Raw genomic sequence first — 16,796 nt, 5'->3', positions numbered from 1 at the left:
CCCACAGACACGTCTGGCATCGCTCATGAAGTTGGGAGTTTTATGTTAGTTTGGGAAGTCCAACAACTTAAACACACAAAGATAAATAGGATGAAAATGAGTTGAGAAATAAATTTCAGAGTTTGGTTCATGGAAAAGTTTATTTCTTCAAGGATATTAAAAGGGTCTGAGCCAAAAGGATCACAGAGTCTGTAATAGGATGCTCCAAAAAAAGAACAGTGTCTTTTCCTGGCCTCTGTGTGCTCAGTTTACATAGGAGGGAAACCCGGGGTGGGTGGATATCCTTGGCATGCCTGAGTCATCCCAGAGTATGGGCTCAGTGACTCTCATTGAACTCCATACTGCATATTGTACTTTAAGAGGGTCAGGGACAAATCAGGAACAGACTTCACCAACTGGCATTGGGATAGACGAAGGTATTGGGAAATGTCTGGAAATTAGGTCATTCAAACAAATGACAGAACAAACCAAGAAGATTTTAGCCAGAGAATTCTCAAGCAGAAGTCCTACCTTCCTCTACCTTCCAAATGTAACTCAGATCTACCAAGTCCCCTCCCTTCTTCTTACTCTGATCTCACCCAGGCCACCACCATCCTTCACCTGGATTATGGCAACAGTTACCTGGCTGCTGCTTTTCCATTAGTATCCACCTGCCCAATCTCTTTTCTACAGAAAAGTTCATGTAATCTCTATAACAACCACATCTTATCATATACCATACCCCCACCAAGCACATGACGTCTTCCCACTACATTCAGCATAAATCCAAATCCACACTCACCTGGTCATTATCCACCTCACCTGTCCAACCTTTGCCACTTCCATCTTCATGTTCTAAACCCATTTAAACTTGTACAACATTATTGAGTAGTTTATGCTTAGTGAAGCTGTATCTACTGGTAGTTAATATACTGTACCCCAATTGTTACAATATGTGAATTGTAAACTAAATATGTAAATTGCAACCACAACTAAAACAAAGAAATTTTAAACTTCAAGAATAAGTAAGAGTGTGATCTGTTAGCTACCAGAGCATTAACATCACACGTCATACACCCAATGGGAAACTCCACTGTACTCTCAGGAGAGAATGAGGGGGAAAAGGGCAAATGATCTCACATTATGAGGCTACCTCAAAAAGTTCATGGAAAACTTGAATTAAAAGATACATTTATGCTGGTACAAAAATTTTAGAAATTACATTTGAGGGGTTTTCAAAAAGGTTTTTGAAAATTTGTATTGTGAAAATACTATGCAGAGATTTCAAAATTTGGGGCACCCAAATAAACTTATCTTTGCTTTTTAAAATTTTTTATTTACTTACTTGAGAGAGAGGGAGAAAATGAATGAATGTCTCTCTTATCTGCAGGTTCACTCTCCAAATGTTTTAAACATTCAGGGCTGAACCAGGTTGAAACTGGGACCTCAAAATTCAATTCAGGTCTTCCACATGAGCCATCACCTGCTGCCTCCCAGGGTTTGTATTAGCCGGAAGTTAAGATTAGTAGCAGAGCCAGGGACCAAACCCAGGAACTCCAGTACAGGATATGGGCATCCCAAGTGGTGTCTTAACAACATCCTCCCCATAAACTAATCATTTAAAAATAATTTATTTGAAAGGGAGAGAGAGAGAAGAAGGAGAGATCTCCCATCCACTGGTTTACTCCCCAAATGGCCACAATATTTAAGACTGTATCTGACCCAGGCTGAAGCCAGGAACCAGAAACTCCATCCTGGTCTCCTACATTGGTGGCAAGGGCTCAGACATGAGGGCTATCATCCACTGACTTCTCAGGCATAGGGAGCTGGATAGAAGCAGAATAGTTGGGGCTTGAAATCTTGGTGTGCTGTAATCAATATGGCATGTTGGAATTGTAGGCAATGGCTTAACCTGCTGTGCCACAATGCTGGTCCCTAAACTTATTTTTTAATTCTGTTTTCCACTAACAATTGAAGTATCCACTTAATATTATGAAAATTATTTTGACATTAAGGATAGGTTGAAAAACCCTCAAGAAGCCCCATTATTTTCTGGATCATAATTAGAAAGCCACTGCTGTAAACATATTAAAGTCTTCTCACATTCTGAAAAGCACCTTGCTCACTGATGTTGAGACATTTTGTGGGAAGCCAGAGTCTGCAGTTAGGAGAGGGATCCTTTTTCTACTGATCCCCAACACACTATACTTCTATTCAATTGTGTCTCTTCATACTGAAAGACAACTGTTCATTTATTTATCCACAAGGGCCTACCAGATGGCCTTGCATCTCCAGGAAAGTGCCCAGCACATAGTCCCTACAGGGGGTCACAGATGAGATGAGCTTACTCTATTTAAGTGTGCAAGGTGTTGTCAGGTGGAAGAGACAGATTTCTTTTATGAAAACTGAAAGCAGATCCAGTTTGGGTGGAAAAATTATGATTGCAAACCTCAGGAAGAACTTTCTAAACAATGGCGATGGAACAGGGTGCCAGGACACCTCAGTGAGGAAGTGCATAGAGGGGATTCCTGCCCTGGGTGTGACCTGGGGCTGCCTGACCCTAGGCATTCCTTCCAAGTCTGACAGCCTGTGATCCTGTGAGGCCGAATTGAGGGTTTCTCCCAGACATCCCTCTCGCTTTACATTCCAGATGGATTTGTTTAGAGTTCCCAAGTTTGACTCTCATTTTTATTTTAAGCTACGTTAGAAAATAAAGTACAGTACTATCATTTTTCAAATTCACTTTCCCCTCTGATCTCTCTTCCTTACTTTAGTCTATCTCTGGCCTTTTTCTCTCTAACCTTCTTTCTAAAAATATAGAGGATAGCAGAGTTCACTCTGATGCTCAGTGAGGGGACTGATTCCACTCTCTCCAGTTAGCTAGTGTAACAGTGTCCTCATCCAGTGACTGTGGGCATGAGCAGACCTGCACAGGAGAAAAAGCACTGGGCAAGGGCACAGTATACGTGTATGTCTCCTAGGGCCAGTGGAGAGAGGATGAAAGACAAGGCTTAGGGTGCTTGTTCATCTGGCTTCAGGACCAACTGATAAAGTACAACAATAAGCATTTAGCAAAAGGTGATCTCTTAATTGCTACAGAAAACAATAATGCTGCAGGAAGCACAGGATTGTTGGCTTCTTGGGGGCGCTGGTAGACACCCTCTAGACAGAGAAAGGTATGATTGTGGATAGAGTCCACAAAATGACTACTGTGAGGTGCTTTCCTCAAGTGTCTTGCAGGTAAATGGATATTAAAAAGGAACATGCATGGAAGAAATGAAAGGATTAGTGTGATACATATGAGTGCCGTGGATAGGCTCAGGAATAACTAAAGAAGAATCAAAGACTACTGATGGTTTGGAGATTCAAGTTGCCTAAGTGGACTCTAGCTGTGGTCTGGAGGTTACATGCACCCTTACACACTGTGTCCTTACCAGGAGAGGCTTTGGGTACTTAATGGATATTAGTTGCCTTTCTTTGTGTGGGAGTAACATGCCCAGCACAGTGCAATTGCTGAAAACAAATCTTTCAAATGACTGCGCGAACATTATCCTTCCAGAGTACTCTTTAGATCAATGGAGGTGGTATGTGGGAAAGACAAGTAAACATCATAAAACTCCAGAGACACTGAAAGAGTGGTTCCTCTGCACATGCAACCTGGGAAAGTGCTTCCAGAAGACCAGCTTACCTTCTGCTTCCCGAGGGCTCCAGTGTCCCGAGGGGCCACAGGGCATTGGGGAGGAGGCGTTGAAAGCATACTGCACCAAGATTCTCCCTTCCAGGCACAGGTCACATGCTGATCCCAATTCTCTAGGAGGCCAAGGAAAGAGGGAACACGCACCGACTTAGGAACAGTTGAATGAGCAACTGACAGGAGTAGGCACTGGCATCTGCTACAGTGGCCCATCTCCTCCCTCCACATGCCAAGCCTTCTGAAACACGTCTGTAGGTGAAATTCTTCCCCGTTGCTCAGCAAGGACATGGCCCATGCCTAAGCACCTTTTGCTCTGATGGTACACATTTCTCTGATTTCAAGCAGCACGGGAACAACAGGTCAAAGACTTACCACGTGCAATAGTTTAAATTTCACCACACATGAAAAATTCCACTAAGTGGTTGTGAACAAACTGTTTACCCCATTTTATCTTCTCCTTTAGCAATATTGATCAGATGGATACTAAGAGCTGGGTGCCATTCTGTATCCTAGGCATTGACTATGAAGAAGGCACATCTCTTTCATCTGAAAATGAGTGGGCTGGATTAGATGATGCCTAAGGAACCACCCAGTCCTGACATTCTGGGGATAGATGAGTCAGTCCTTAATTTTAACAGTCAAAAGCAGTTTCCTTACCATGCCATCTAATTCATTTTAGCAGCTTTCCAAGGGGTTAGCCAATCCCTCAATGGGGCCAGCCCCAGAAGCGGAATATTATGATGGCTTCCCCTTCTGTCTTGTGTATCTGGATTCAATCTCCCCTTGGCCATAACAGCATCTGGGATCCTACTTGTTCTCTGGATTTGGCATCTGCTTAGGAGGCAGTTGTGGGTAAGGGAGAGTGATGAGTCCTTTTCTCCTGTACTAATGTGGAACCCCAAACTCTGCAAATCTGAGCAATCTTTGCAGGAGGACTGGAAAATTAATCATGGGAAGGTGTCAAGAAAGGTCCCAATCCCAAACCATGATTTCACAAGAATGTAATGACCCTGTTGAAACATTATGAATGATTCCTAGAAGAATCTATATGCTTTGGCTATCTGAAGGCAGAGGACTCCAATCTCAAATCTCAGGAGTCTATCCTTAAAGGGGAGCTTTCTTATGCCTCTGAGCTCACATGGTCAGGATAAGCATGCTCATAAGCATGCCTACTATCAAAATATGCTGATATGTCCCACTCTCCTTCCGCACAGCTGCAGGAAATGATCAAACCTCTGTCTGAATAGGCCATGCCCTGCTGACCTGCTGTAGTGGCTCTAGCCCCTAATGTCCTGTGACATGGCATTCACAGGACTTGTAAAGTATCCCTCTTGTCATGCCAGTTTTGGTTCTCTTCACTCTGGGCTATATCTAATGATTGTGGTGTGTTATGTTAACCTCATCTTCCACAATTTTCACCTGTTTGATGTTTCTCATCCTTCCAGGTACATTTTGGAAATTATTTCCTCTACAAAGACTCTTTTCTGTACACAGGTGAGTTTCTGTCCACAGATTGTGAGATTTTTAAAGACAATGTCCGTGTCTTATGATGCTTTCTTTTCTCTTAGGGTCCAACACATACCCTGTTTCATAGTGTTGGTCAGTATCTATCACTGGATGAATGGATGGATAGATGGTTGATTAGGTGGGTGGACAATGAATGAATAACTGTCACTCAGACACATTGGTAATATCCATGACTAACCTAGTCCAGACCTTTTAATTGCAGATTTTGCATCATTAGCCTTATCATTGTAAATGTGAAAGCATACACATATAAAAATTTGCAAGAGCACTAACACTCAATGGTATGAGAATAATTAAACTGCTTCCTGGAGTGGTAAGCAGTTATCACAAAAAATAATAATAAACATTATACAACTTCATGGAAAAAATGTAAGCTATAACATTGTTTAAAAAGTAATATTAAACACTGAGTATATAACAATATCTCAATGTTGACCAAATAACTTTAGTGATGAAATATTATTGGCAATGATTTCTGAGAGGTGGAACCTTTGGTAATTGATTTTACTCTCTATGTTTACTTTTTCTGGTTTTCTGAATTTTCTACATATTTTAAATAAATATGAGTTACTACTGAAGTTATTAATAATTACACAAATATTCTTGTAGGTAGGTCATCCTGGACAGAAAGAGATTTCCTTAGCACTGCTGTTGTGGGAAGAGATCTTTTCCAAAGAACACAATCCCAGAACTGCAGCTCTGAGCCTCATGACCAGCTTTGTAATAACAATGAGATTACAACTGTCACGATGGATTTAGGAACCACACTGACCTTAATAGCCACAGTGTAATTCTTTATGCTTCCTTTCAATGTTTTGTTTTGAGTGACAAGACATGAAGTCACCTGAGCTTCACAAAACTCCTGACATTTTTAGTAAATACTTCATTAATGAGCAAATAAATAATCCCAGTAAATACTTTGATGAATGGACAAATCTTTATCCACTTGACAGCAAATGTGTTGTATGTTATACATCCTGGGAATGTACAATATGTGTTTCCTACCTTCGGTATTTATTTCATTTTCATGGGCACTTGTATGTAACACACATACACACGCACACAATGAAATCATAGACACACAGAATTCTAATGCTAGGAGAGATTATCTTTCTTACTCAGTTTAAAATTTGAAGTCTGCACTGTCCAATATGGTAGCTTTCATCCATATGTAACTATTTAAATGTAAAATAATTAGAATTAAATAAACTTAAACATTTGGTTCCTAACACATATCACATATGTTGTCTCTTTTTAAGTGCTCTGCAGCCACAGTTGGCAAGTGGCTACCATCTTGGACAGTACAGATATAGGATATTTCTACTGTTGAGAAAATCCAATTGGACAGTGCTGCTAAGGCATCCACTGTGCAGCATATATTACCTTCTGTCCTATGCAAATAGAATAGTATATGTACCATCTTTAAGAGAATTGAGAAAACAGTCACTCAAATCATTTTCAGTGTTCTGGAATTTGGAAAAGGGACTTTGGTTGAAAAAGTTTTGGAAAATTGAGGTCCAAGAGAAAGAGGGAATTGATAAGGTCACAAAGATTTCAGACCCAGGTCTTGGTTCACAGTCCAATACTCTTGACAATAATACTCCATAGCTACTTGTTCAGATAACTGAAACCATCCAGTCAACACATGTTTGCAAGGCTGATAAAAATAAAGAAGTTAGAAAAACCAGGGGTGGCCTTGAATTATTTATTCAGTTGCCCATGTGTGAAGATACAGGCTGTGGGAGGATCTGAATATGTTTTTTTAAGGGAAACCCTTGTATTCTCTTAGACCACAGATGTGAGAACAGCAGGAGGACATGAGCATGGCCAGGGGCAAGATGTTGGCATTGATGGATGTAGTGGAAAACACTAGAGGTTTTTCAGGGAAAGGGAATTTTCAAGTAGCTATAAAGCTCTGGAAAACATTGCAAAAATGGGAGAGAATATTTCGTGAACATATAGCCTGTGTGCTTGGCTTATTACAGATGTTATTTTGTTGAATTCCCCACAAACCCAGTGGGGCATAATTAACACCTTTACATGAAAGAAGACTTAGAGGGTCAGAAAGGTGAGATGGCTGGGCTAAGATCCCATCAACTCAAGTTATAAAACTGAGAATGGAAAATGGATGTCCAACATCAAAGCTTGCACACGTTATATTAAGCCAATTTGCAGGAATATAAAATCCATGTGCGTGGAAGAGTGATATACATAAAATGTTGCTCTATTTCTTTACAACAGTTTATTGAACTTGTGCACTGGCTTCCTCTAGTTATAGACTATGGTCTATATAGCTGTTAACCCTAATTAGACATGTTTCAAAAATGTCAGTTTTAATTTAACATATGATAACTCCATTATGAAATCTTAGACTGAACAGAATAGCTATTGTATGAGCCTAAAGTACTAACTGACTATAAGTTATTAAAAACATATTGATTGAAGCTGAGAGCACTATGTAATAGAGACATATCTCATTACACAACAATTAACCCTCCAATAGGTTTCCAACAATCAGATGGTATCTATTTAATGGACAATAACTGCTTTATGAAATACAAATTGAATACATACACAGGAAGCTTCATTTTAAAAACTTCCATTTTTAAGTGGAATTGAGGCCAAGGCTTGACCAAAAGTCTGATACTTCTCATCACCACAGAAAAAATAAATAAACCCACAGGCTGCTGGAAAGCCTGCTCTGAAGTGTCACATGAGGTTTCCCAAACTGAGCTCTGAGCTCACAGTGAGGGTGGCTTGGGCAGGGGAGGGGAGTTTCTACAGAGAGACTCAGGAGTGCATTTCCTCCTCAGTGACCAGGTTGATCCAGATGCCAGATGGAGGTTCTAGATTCTAGGACCGAGGGTAATGTGGAAAATTAGAGTCCAGATTTAAGGTGAAACCATGATCTACTATGCTTTATGAAAATTTAAAATTTTTCATTTTTAATGGAATACAATATTTTTATGTATTTATGGGATACATTGTGACATTTTGATACATGATTGCAATGTGAAAGGATTAAATCCAGCTAATTAACAAATTTGTCACCTCTCATACTTATTTTTGTTGTGATGAAACATTTAAAATCTACTTCCTAAGCAATTTGGAACTATATGATACACTATTTTTATTTTTTAAAGTTTATTTATTTGAAAGAGTTACAGAAAGAGTGTCTTGGTTTTCCATGCCTGAAATACTCAGGGAGAGAGAGAGTGAGCGAGAATGGTCTTCCATGTGCTTGTTCGCTCTCCAAATGGCTGCAACAGCCGGAACTATGCCAGGCTGAAGACCAGAGCCTGGAGCCTCTTCCAGGTCTCCCATGTCAATGCAGGGACCCAAGCACTTGGAGCATCTTCTGCTGCTTTCCCAGGCACATTAGCAGGGAGCTGGACTGCAAAGGGTGCAGCCAGGTCTTGAACTGGCACCCATATGGGACACTGACATGGCAGGGGGTGGCTTTACCAACTACACCACCGTGGCAGTCTCTCATTATAATTTGTTATACTGACCTTCTATTCAATAGATCACTAAAGCTTATACTCCCTGTCTAAATGAGACTTTCTATTCTTAGATTAACATCTTGCCTTTTGCCATCTACCTCCCTCAGCCTCTTGTAGCTCTCATTTTACCCACTATTCCAATGATTTAACTACTCTGGACTTCATATATGAAAGAGATCATGTGATATTTTTCTTTCTGTGCCTAGCTGATTTAATTTAGCAGTGTTCTCTGGGTTCACTCATTTGGTTTCAAACAAGAGGATTTCCCCTTTTTATAAGGCCAAATAGTATTCCATTGTGTGTATATATCACACTGTCCTCATCCATTCATCTGGTGGTTAGATACCTAGGTATTTTCTACATCTTACCTGCTGTGAACAAATCCACAGTGAACATGGGAGTGAAGATGTCTCTTTGGCATGCAATTTCAATTCCTTTGGATATATACATAAAAGTGAACTCTCTGGATCATATAGTAAGTCTAGTTTTAGTTTTCTGAGGGCTCTCCATACTGTTTTCCATGCTGGCTTTATTAATTGACATTTCCACCAACAGTGCACCACTGTTCCCTTTTGCTCCTCATCCTCGTCAACACTTATCTTTATCCTTTTGATAATGTTCATTCTAGCAAGTGTGAAGTAACATCTCAATGTGGTTTTCATTTGCATTTTCATGATAATTAGTGATGTTGAACTTTTTTTTATATACTTGTTGGCCTTTCTCTGTCCTTAATGTGTTGTACTATGCAAATTAACAGTAAAACTAGTATTCAAACAATACTTTATACTTTTTATGTCTGTGTGGGTGCAATCTTTTGAAATCTTTACTTAGTATATACTAAGTTGATCTTCTGTATATAAAGATAATTAAAAACGAACCTTAATGAAAAATGGGGAGGGAGAAGGAATAGGATATGGGATGCTTGGCCTGTGGGAGGGTGGTTATGGGGGAAAAACCGCTATAATCCAAAAGTTGTACTTTCGAAATTTATATTTATTAAATAAAAGTTTTCTAAAAAAAAAGAAGTGTCTGTTTTTGTCCTCTGTCTAAATGTTTTAACACATACACACTAATACGGTCACACACACACACACACTTGTAATTAGAGCTCCTTGTCATCTTTTTGTGGCACTTTTGGGAGGAGGTGTAACACCTCCCTTGTAACTCTAGTTCTGGAACAGCTTAATGAAAGCATGTGAGATTCTGAGACCAGACATTCCTGAATATCAGTTGGAGCCTAGCCTCTACCACTTTCTTTGGGCTTTGGGTCAAATCTCTTAGCCACTTTCAGCTCCACTTTCCTCCTTTTCTGGAAGATGAGGGAGGCAATCCCTTTTTGACAGGGTTAGTGAAAAGATTAAACAAGGCTCTGCACATTTACACAATTCATCCACATAGCAAGCACTTGATCCACAGCAGCAACCACAAGAGAGTACCACTAATTAGTTATTAGCATGGTTTTTATTTTCAACGTCATCAATGTTCTGTCACTGTTACTGAATGAAATGTCCCCATGAAAGGCTAGACTGGTCTTTCCTGAATTATATCAAAGCTCCACAATAGATGTAGACACCTTGTTCTTTCTTCATGATCCCCTGAAAGTTTGAGTTCCCTGAGGAGTCTTCTTGCTGAAAGGTCCCATAAAAGATCATGTAATTCAGGTTTCCACCTTTAAGCCACTGTGGTATCATTAAATTTACTTTTCAGGGGAGAAGAATAAGACACAGGGAGGGAAAGCAAGCTGCCTGAGGTAATATAACTAATTAGTGACAGGCAGGGGAGCAGAATTGAGGTACCTTGTGCTTTAGTTATCATTCCCTTGTCTTCTACCTTCAATTCTACAAAGAAACACTAGGCACAGTCATGACTGTGATTATATATTGTATATATGAGGATGCTTCAAACATGTATGGAAAAAAATGGAAGTAAAAATTGTATTTTGGTGTAAAAATTTTTTGGAAAGCTATGAATACTTTTCTATAGTACTCATTTCTCATCAAGTTTTTGAAGAACTCTGATGTGCATGTATTTCAAAATTTAGCACACTAAAATAAACTTATTATTAAATGCATTTCCTATAAGCCTTTGAAGTATCCTTATATATGTGTATGCATCTACAAGTATAGAACTATATGCACATGTATACCTTTACATAAATAATCTTAATTATATACAAAAAAATAGGAAGGTTGCTGCTCACTAACCAGAGACAATTTCAACTTCTGAGCTCTTAAAGATGAGAACAGTACCTCCATTCCATTTCAGCAATTTCTAGTAATAGAGTTTCCAAATTTCTAATAAAAAAGCAAATCTAAACATCCAATCATTAAAAATATGTATCAATCATTATTCATTTGTAATTGGCAAACATTCATTTAGTCCCTGCATCAATATTTGCAAGGTTCCTATATATACAAGCTACTGTGCTGAGTGATAAGAACAAGAACTGAGCAAGAACAAGAAACACTGCATAAACCCTTTCCAAGGTTGCTTCCCGGCCAAGTTTCCCTCTTGTTGGCAGGAGAGAAAGGGACGGAATCAACACTTCATAGGACACACTCACCTTTCAAAGAAGCGGCCGTCGATGGGTGGGAACCACTCCAGCGTCACAGAGTCTGTAGTGTGGCCCACAACCTGGGGTGCAAGGGCAACAGGCGCCGGCTTCCTGGAGGGCTGCCAGCCCTGGTACACCAGGTCCAAGTAGCAGTGCATTCTGGCGACTTGATTGGGCGTGAAGGAGTCCGTACAGTCGTCATCTGCAAGCAGGCAGAGGGAGAGATAAGCAAGGAGCTCGTGCTCGGGCGGGCATGTGAGAGAATGATGACGTCTTCCAACAGCTGAGCACCAGCACCTCAGCCCTTCCTTGCCAACCCAAGGCTGCCTGTTCCAGTGCTCAGGAGTTAATGGTCTGTGAACAAATTAGTGTAGTCATCACTTGTGGAGACAGGTGAGAGGAGACAGGAGGAAGGAGAGGGTGCATAGAACTGGAAAATTATGCCTGAGACTGTGGAGAGGGTAGCCCAGAGGTCATGGCTAAAGATAATGTCAAGACAGCTGCCTTCCATGGGCTCCAATCCATTGTTCACTAAATCAACAATTCCTTTACTGCTTCCCTCCTTCACCAACCACTTGATAGCTCTCTCTCATTCATTCAACTGTTTACCTGCCCATTTATTCATTTACAGCCTCACTGATCCCCTAACTCATTTTTTCACATTGATTCACCCTCTCATTCATTAATTCCCCTTTTCACCAATGTGGCAATGCTGCCCTTCAAAAAAGCCTTCTGCATGTCTACTATATATTCTCTGCTATGTGCCGAGTGATGTAGAAGAATAAAATTTAACAAGTCCATACCCTTGAAAAGCTATTTCTAGTTATGAAGTCGAGGCCAGCTCATTCTGAATTAAGGTTGTTCCAAGTCTGCTGAAGTCTGTGAAGTCCAACACTGATGAATGGAGAGAGAAAGTATGTGAGGAAAAGGAGTGTGAACCAAAAAGGCTTTCAAAGATGGAGGTACTTGAGGTCAGCCAGATTACACAGCTAAGACTGGGAAAGGCAGTTGTGGGATCGGAGAGAAGGAGCTCTGCAACCAGAGACACAGTGTCCTATACAGACCGTGCAAGTCAGAGGCTCAGGCAGACCCCGGAGCAATCCAACCTCAAGGTACTTGATAGCAGGATGAGAAGTAACATTCCCCACACTGCACTGTCATTGAGACATTCACCAAGTGCTTAGTACAAGCAAGACAGATTGGAACATGCCCTGATCACATTTAAATCTCTCTCCACCTGTTATTTGTGGAATGCATGCTACTATTTCCCCCATCTTATAGAGGAGTAAACAAGCTCGTGGAGGTGGGGTGGCTTTGCCAAGATCACAGAGCTAAGGGTACTGATCCAGTGCCCTGGACTTTAACCTAGGCTGTGATGATGCCACGACAGCAATTCTAATCAAGAAGAGAACTTCCCTGTGAGCACAAATGAGACCTTGGATGGATAAAGGCTCCCACAGGTGTTGAAAAATGGGAATTCCACTTGAATCTGAGGGGGCTCAGTACACAATCTCAGGTGTTTTCTGATGCAGTGATCTTCAGTCCTATCCCCTCTTGACTTGGCTCCCAGGGTAGAAGCTGGCCTCATATTTCTCCCTCCAACTGTTTTATCAGCTTCCCCAGGGATAGGGAAAGGCACATTTTGGCTTGGATTCCCAAAACACCTCTTTTTGGAGGTGTCCTCCTGGTCAGGGTTTCTTCAACTAGGCTCCAGACAGACGAGCTCAGGGCTTGCCAGATCTTAAAATAAACCCACTACTGGGAATCCTGCAGCACAAATCTGCTTCTCTTTATCAAATAGAAAAAAAAGTTTGGGCAGGTGCTGGATGGTTGGATACAACCTTGAGAATCCAGCTTAGGGAAGGAAGGAGGGTGCAAGAGATTGCTACACAGAAGCTGCCTCAGATCCCGTTAGTAACTTTTGACAGCCTCCATTACAGCTCCCTGGGGAAAGTCTTTACTATGTCTGCAGGAAGCAGAAGAGCCTGATGTCCCTTAACAAGCACTGCATAAGAGTGACTAATCAAGTAAATCTCTCTCAAGCCCAGATGCACAATGTAACTCCTTGAATACCAAATATTCTGTGGCTCTGCATTGCCTGGAGTCCAAACACCTCAGTCTGAGAATGGTCAGATCATCAGGTAAATATCTCATTGTTGATATGAACTTTGCACTTCACCCCTGAAAGCCTGAAAGAGCCATGGAATAGATGCAGGAGAGGGATATGATGGCTAAGAAAGAATTGCCCTATGATTAAGTTAGTGCACACGCGATCTGGAGGTGGTTTTATGCCATCAGTGCCTCAGTTTCCTTATCTGTAAAGTGGAGATGATGATAATAACAAGAGTGCTTATCTAAGAATGGGGCTGAAATGAAGGCACGTATCAAGAACAATGTCTGGGGCCGATGTTGTGGCGTACTGAGTAAAGCTGCCTCCTGCAGTGCTGACATCCCATATGGGTGCTGGTTTGAGTCCCGGCTGCTGCATTTCTAATTCAGCTCCCTGCTAATGTACCTGGGAAAGCAATAGAGGATTGCCCAAGTGCTTCGGGCCCTGCACCTACAGGAAGCAGCTCCTGGCTGCTGGCTCCTGGCTTCAGATTGGCCCAGCTCCAGCCCTTATGGCCATTTGGGGAGTGAACCAGTGGATGGAAGACCTCTCTCTCTCTCTCTCTCTCGCATTCTTTTTGGTCTACTAATACCAAAGGATTCAATAGCTGCTCATGGACAAATACAGGGAAAAATATATGTGAAGGATGTTTCTTGAAATATCCCTTGTCATAGTAAAAATGTTAGAAATAATACAGCCATCCATTAACCAGGGGATGGTTGTAAATACAAAAGAATTGGATATTACTTAGAAATGACTTAACTTTAAGACTTAGCTCCCTCATGTATAAATTGGGGGACATTTATATAAAATCTAACCAATAGAGTTGTGGAGATTCAATGAGCTGGGTCACATAAAGCATTTATCAAGATGAACAAGGTTATAAACAGCAAGGCTTTTTCCTCTACAAACTTCTGACATATTTGTTCTCTTTTCTCCTGAGAAAATTTTGTCATTAAAAATATCGGAAAACTGACAGGTGATAGAATTTATTAGGGGATCAGAAATGAATTTGAACTTGAAAGATTAAAGTCAGAAAATGTCTGTTCCAGAGCACATCTCCTAGAGACTCAGCTGCTATCAGAATCTTAGGTGAAATCCCAAATGATTTCCACGTATCACAAATGCTCTGTCTCAATTAGCTAATGTCTAGAGTCGGCCCCACTTGGCTTCCTGCCTCCAATTGCCTCCTTTTTTTTTTTTTTTTTTTTTTGACAGGCAGAGTGAGAGAGTGAGAGAGAGGGAGAGACAGACAGAAAGGTCTTCCTTTTTCTGTTGGTTCACCCCCCTCCAAATAGCTGCCACGGCCGACACGCTGCACTGATCAGAAGCCAGGAGCCAGGTACTTCCTCCTGGTCTCCCATGCAGGTGCAGGGACCCAAGCACTTGGGCCATCCTCCACTGCCCTCCCGGGCCACAGCAGAGAGCTGGACTGGAAGTGGAGCAACCGGGACGGAATCCAGCGCCCCAACCGGGACTAGAACCCAGGGTGCCGCGCCGCAGGCAGAGACAAGTGAGCCGTGGCGCCGACCACAATTGCCTCCTCTTGATATCTGACTGCTTCTTCCTGTCTCCACAATCAGCCAACTCATCTCATTCCTCTGTCCCCATCTTGTTCCTAAGTGGAAAGGACTTTGTGCAGTTCACTGGGAGCAAGGGGAGGAGCCCATGCTGTTGATCAGTGCCCCGAACTTGCTATCTGGACTTTGTTTTCAAGAACAAGTCGCCACCTGTAGCTGGAAAGCCACCTTGCACAGAGGTTAAGACATGCAACACTGCTTCCACTCCCAATAGCACCTTGGGCAACAAGCTGATCTCTAACAGCCTCATTTTCACCCACTGTAAAATGAGGAATAATGATGTTACTTGCCTTAGAAATCCGATGACTACAACTACCAACCTAATTCATGTTTCTAACCCATGAAAACTAAGTGACGTTTTGTAAAAGTCTCTTTTTGTTGCTTTTTAAAATATTGATAATGGTAATGATAAATGATTATGAGAGTTACATATACTCACTGCAGAACACTAGAATATGCCAAGAACACAGAAAGATGATCAGTTTCCTGCATTCTTTAGGAGGCCCTGACTGAAGGGTCCCCCCTGAGGAGTCCTTATGGACTGTGCTCTTCAGGAAGTGGAGTCGGACTTGCTGCCTGACTACATGCCAAGGGCATAGCCAACAGCACAGCACTGCATGCTCTCTGGTGCTTTCTCTGGCCTGCTGGCCTCTGCTTGCCCCCATCATTTGTCTGATGCCTGCTTAAATTGAACGCTCACCTTTTCTTAGTCTTCCCAGAACTGGAAAGGCATTGGTTAATAACACAGACTCTGCAGTAAGAAAGAATTGGTTTTAAGTCTCATCTTTGTCTTGATTTGTATGTGTATCCTCAGACAAGTTACTTGAGCTATCTGAACCATACTTTCTGCATCTGTAACTCTTATCTCTTTAGATTAATTAGAAGATTCAATGAGAGAAGCTGAGGAAGAGTTCCACACAGGGCCAGGCATGTAAAAATCATCCAAGAATTACTGTAGGCAAGCACTAACCAGTAAGGAGAAAGCCACATAAATTAAAATGAAAAAGTTAAAATAATTTAAGGTCTCAGTCACACTAGTTGCTCAATAGCCACATTTGGCTAGTAGCTATGCTACTGGACAACACAGACACAGACTATGGTCATATTTGAGCAAGTTCTATTGGACAGGGCTACACTAACTAGACCTTTTATGCAACTAGTGACAGGCTCAAGGAAGACGTATCCAGGAAGGAAAAGCAACAGGAGGAAGTTGGCCAAGCAATATCTCCACCCTCTTTTCCTGATGGAGGGAGCCCCAACGCATGGCTCTCTCTAGTCCTGAGAACCCAGTTCTGTTGTGCATCTTGGATTTCATCCAGCTGCTTTTGTCACCTCATCTATCAGAGATCCTAAGGAAAACAAACATTTCAAAGCTCATGGTTGCCTTGAATATGCTTTTGCGGGTGTAAGTTTGTTATCGTAGCTCAGTGAATTAGTTCTGCTGTTAATGGGTCACTGAGCTGAGGGGTTCCTTTAAAAAAACAACAGTAAATCAATCACCTCTTAGATCTGTACAAAGAGGAACAAAAAAAAACTTTTAGTTTATGGGGGTCTGGTAGCTAGTGGCAGCTTCTAGGCCCCTAAGAGGCCGGCAAACGTCCAAACTCATGTTATTGTTTATTTTCCATGTGTGTTGAGCTGGCCAAGGAAAGGTGCTATAGAAATGGAACGTAAGCAGGGCTGTTTGAGGGGATGGAGCACCGGATGTGAGTGTCAGCACTGGCTGGGAATGGAAGCCCAGTGGGAATCTGCATTTGAGGAAATACCCAGCACCCTGGTCTTTTTTTAGAGATCCAAACATAAAGACTTTCTGGTACCAGAGCTGGGTTTATGACCTTTCAAGAAGTGT

General features: G+C 41.5%; 1 protein-coding gene across 2 annotated transcripts in view; it reads right to left on the bottom strand.

Moving 5' to 3' along the window:
- PAPPA (pappalysin 1) overlaps positions 1 to 16,796 on the bottom strand; it is a 266,049-nt gene that overhangs the window by 177,928 nt on the left and 71,325 nt on the right. The window contains exons 5-6 of one of the 2 annotated variants that reach the window (XM_051855823.3): positions 11,267 to 11,459; positions 3,668 to 3,789 (exon numbers count right to left, since the gene is read on the bottom strand). In XM_051855823.3, the coding sequence (XP_051711783.3) occupies positions 3,668 to 3,789; positions 11,267 to 11,459 (315 nt within the window). Of the gene's footprint in view, positions 1 to 3,667; positions 3,790 to 11,266; positions 11,460 to 16,796 lie in introns of those variants that run through there. The other variant, XM_089319886.1, reaches the window with a different exon arrangement.

The sequence above is a fragment of the Oryctolagus cuniculus genome, chromosome 1 (genome assembly GCF_051225735.1).
Source record: "Oryctolagus cuniculus isolate XC-2025 breed Fujian yellow rabbit chromosome 1, ASM5122573v1, whole genome shotgun sequence".
Lineage (NCBI taxonomy): Eukaryota > Metazoa > Chordata > Mammalia > Lagomorpha > Leporidae > Oryctolagus > Oryctolagus cuniculus.
The sequence above is the reverse complement of the archived record's forward strand: the minus strand, read 5'-3'. Positions and strand labels throughout refer to the sequence as shown.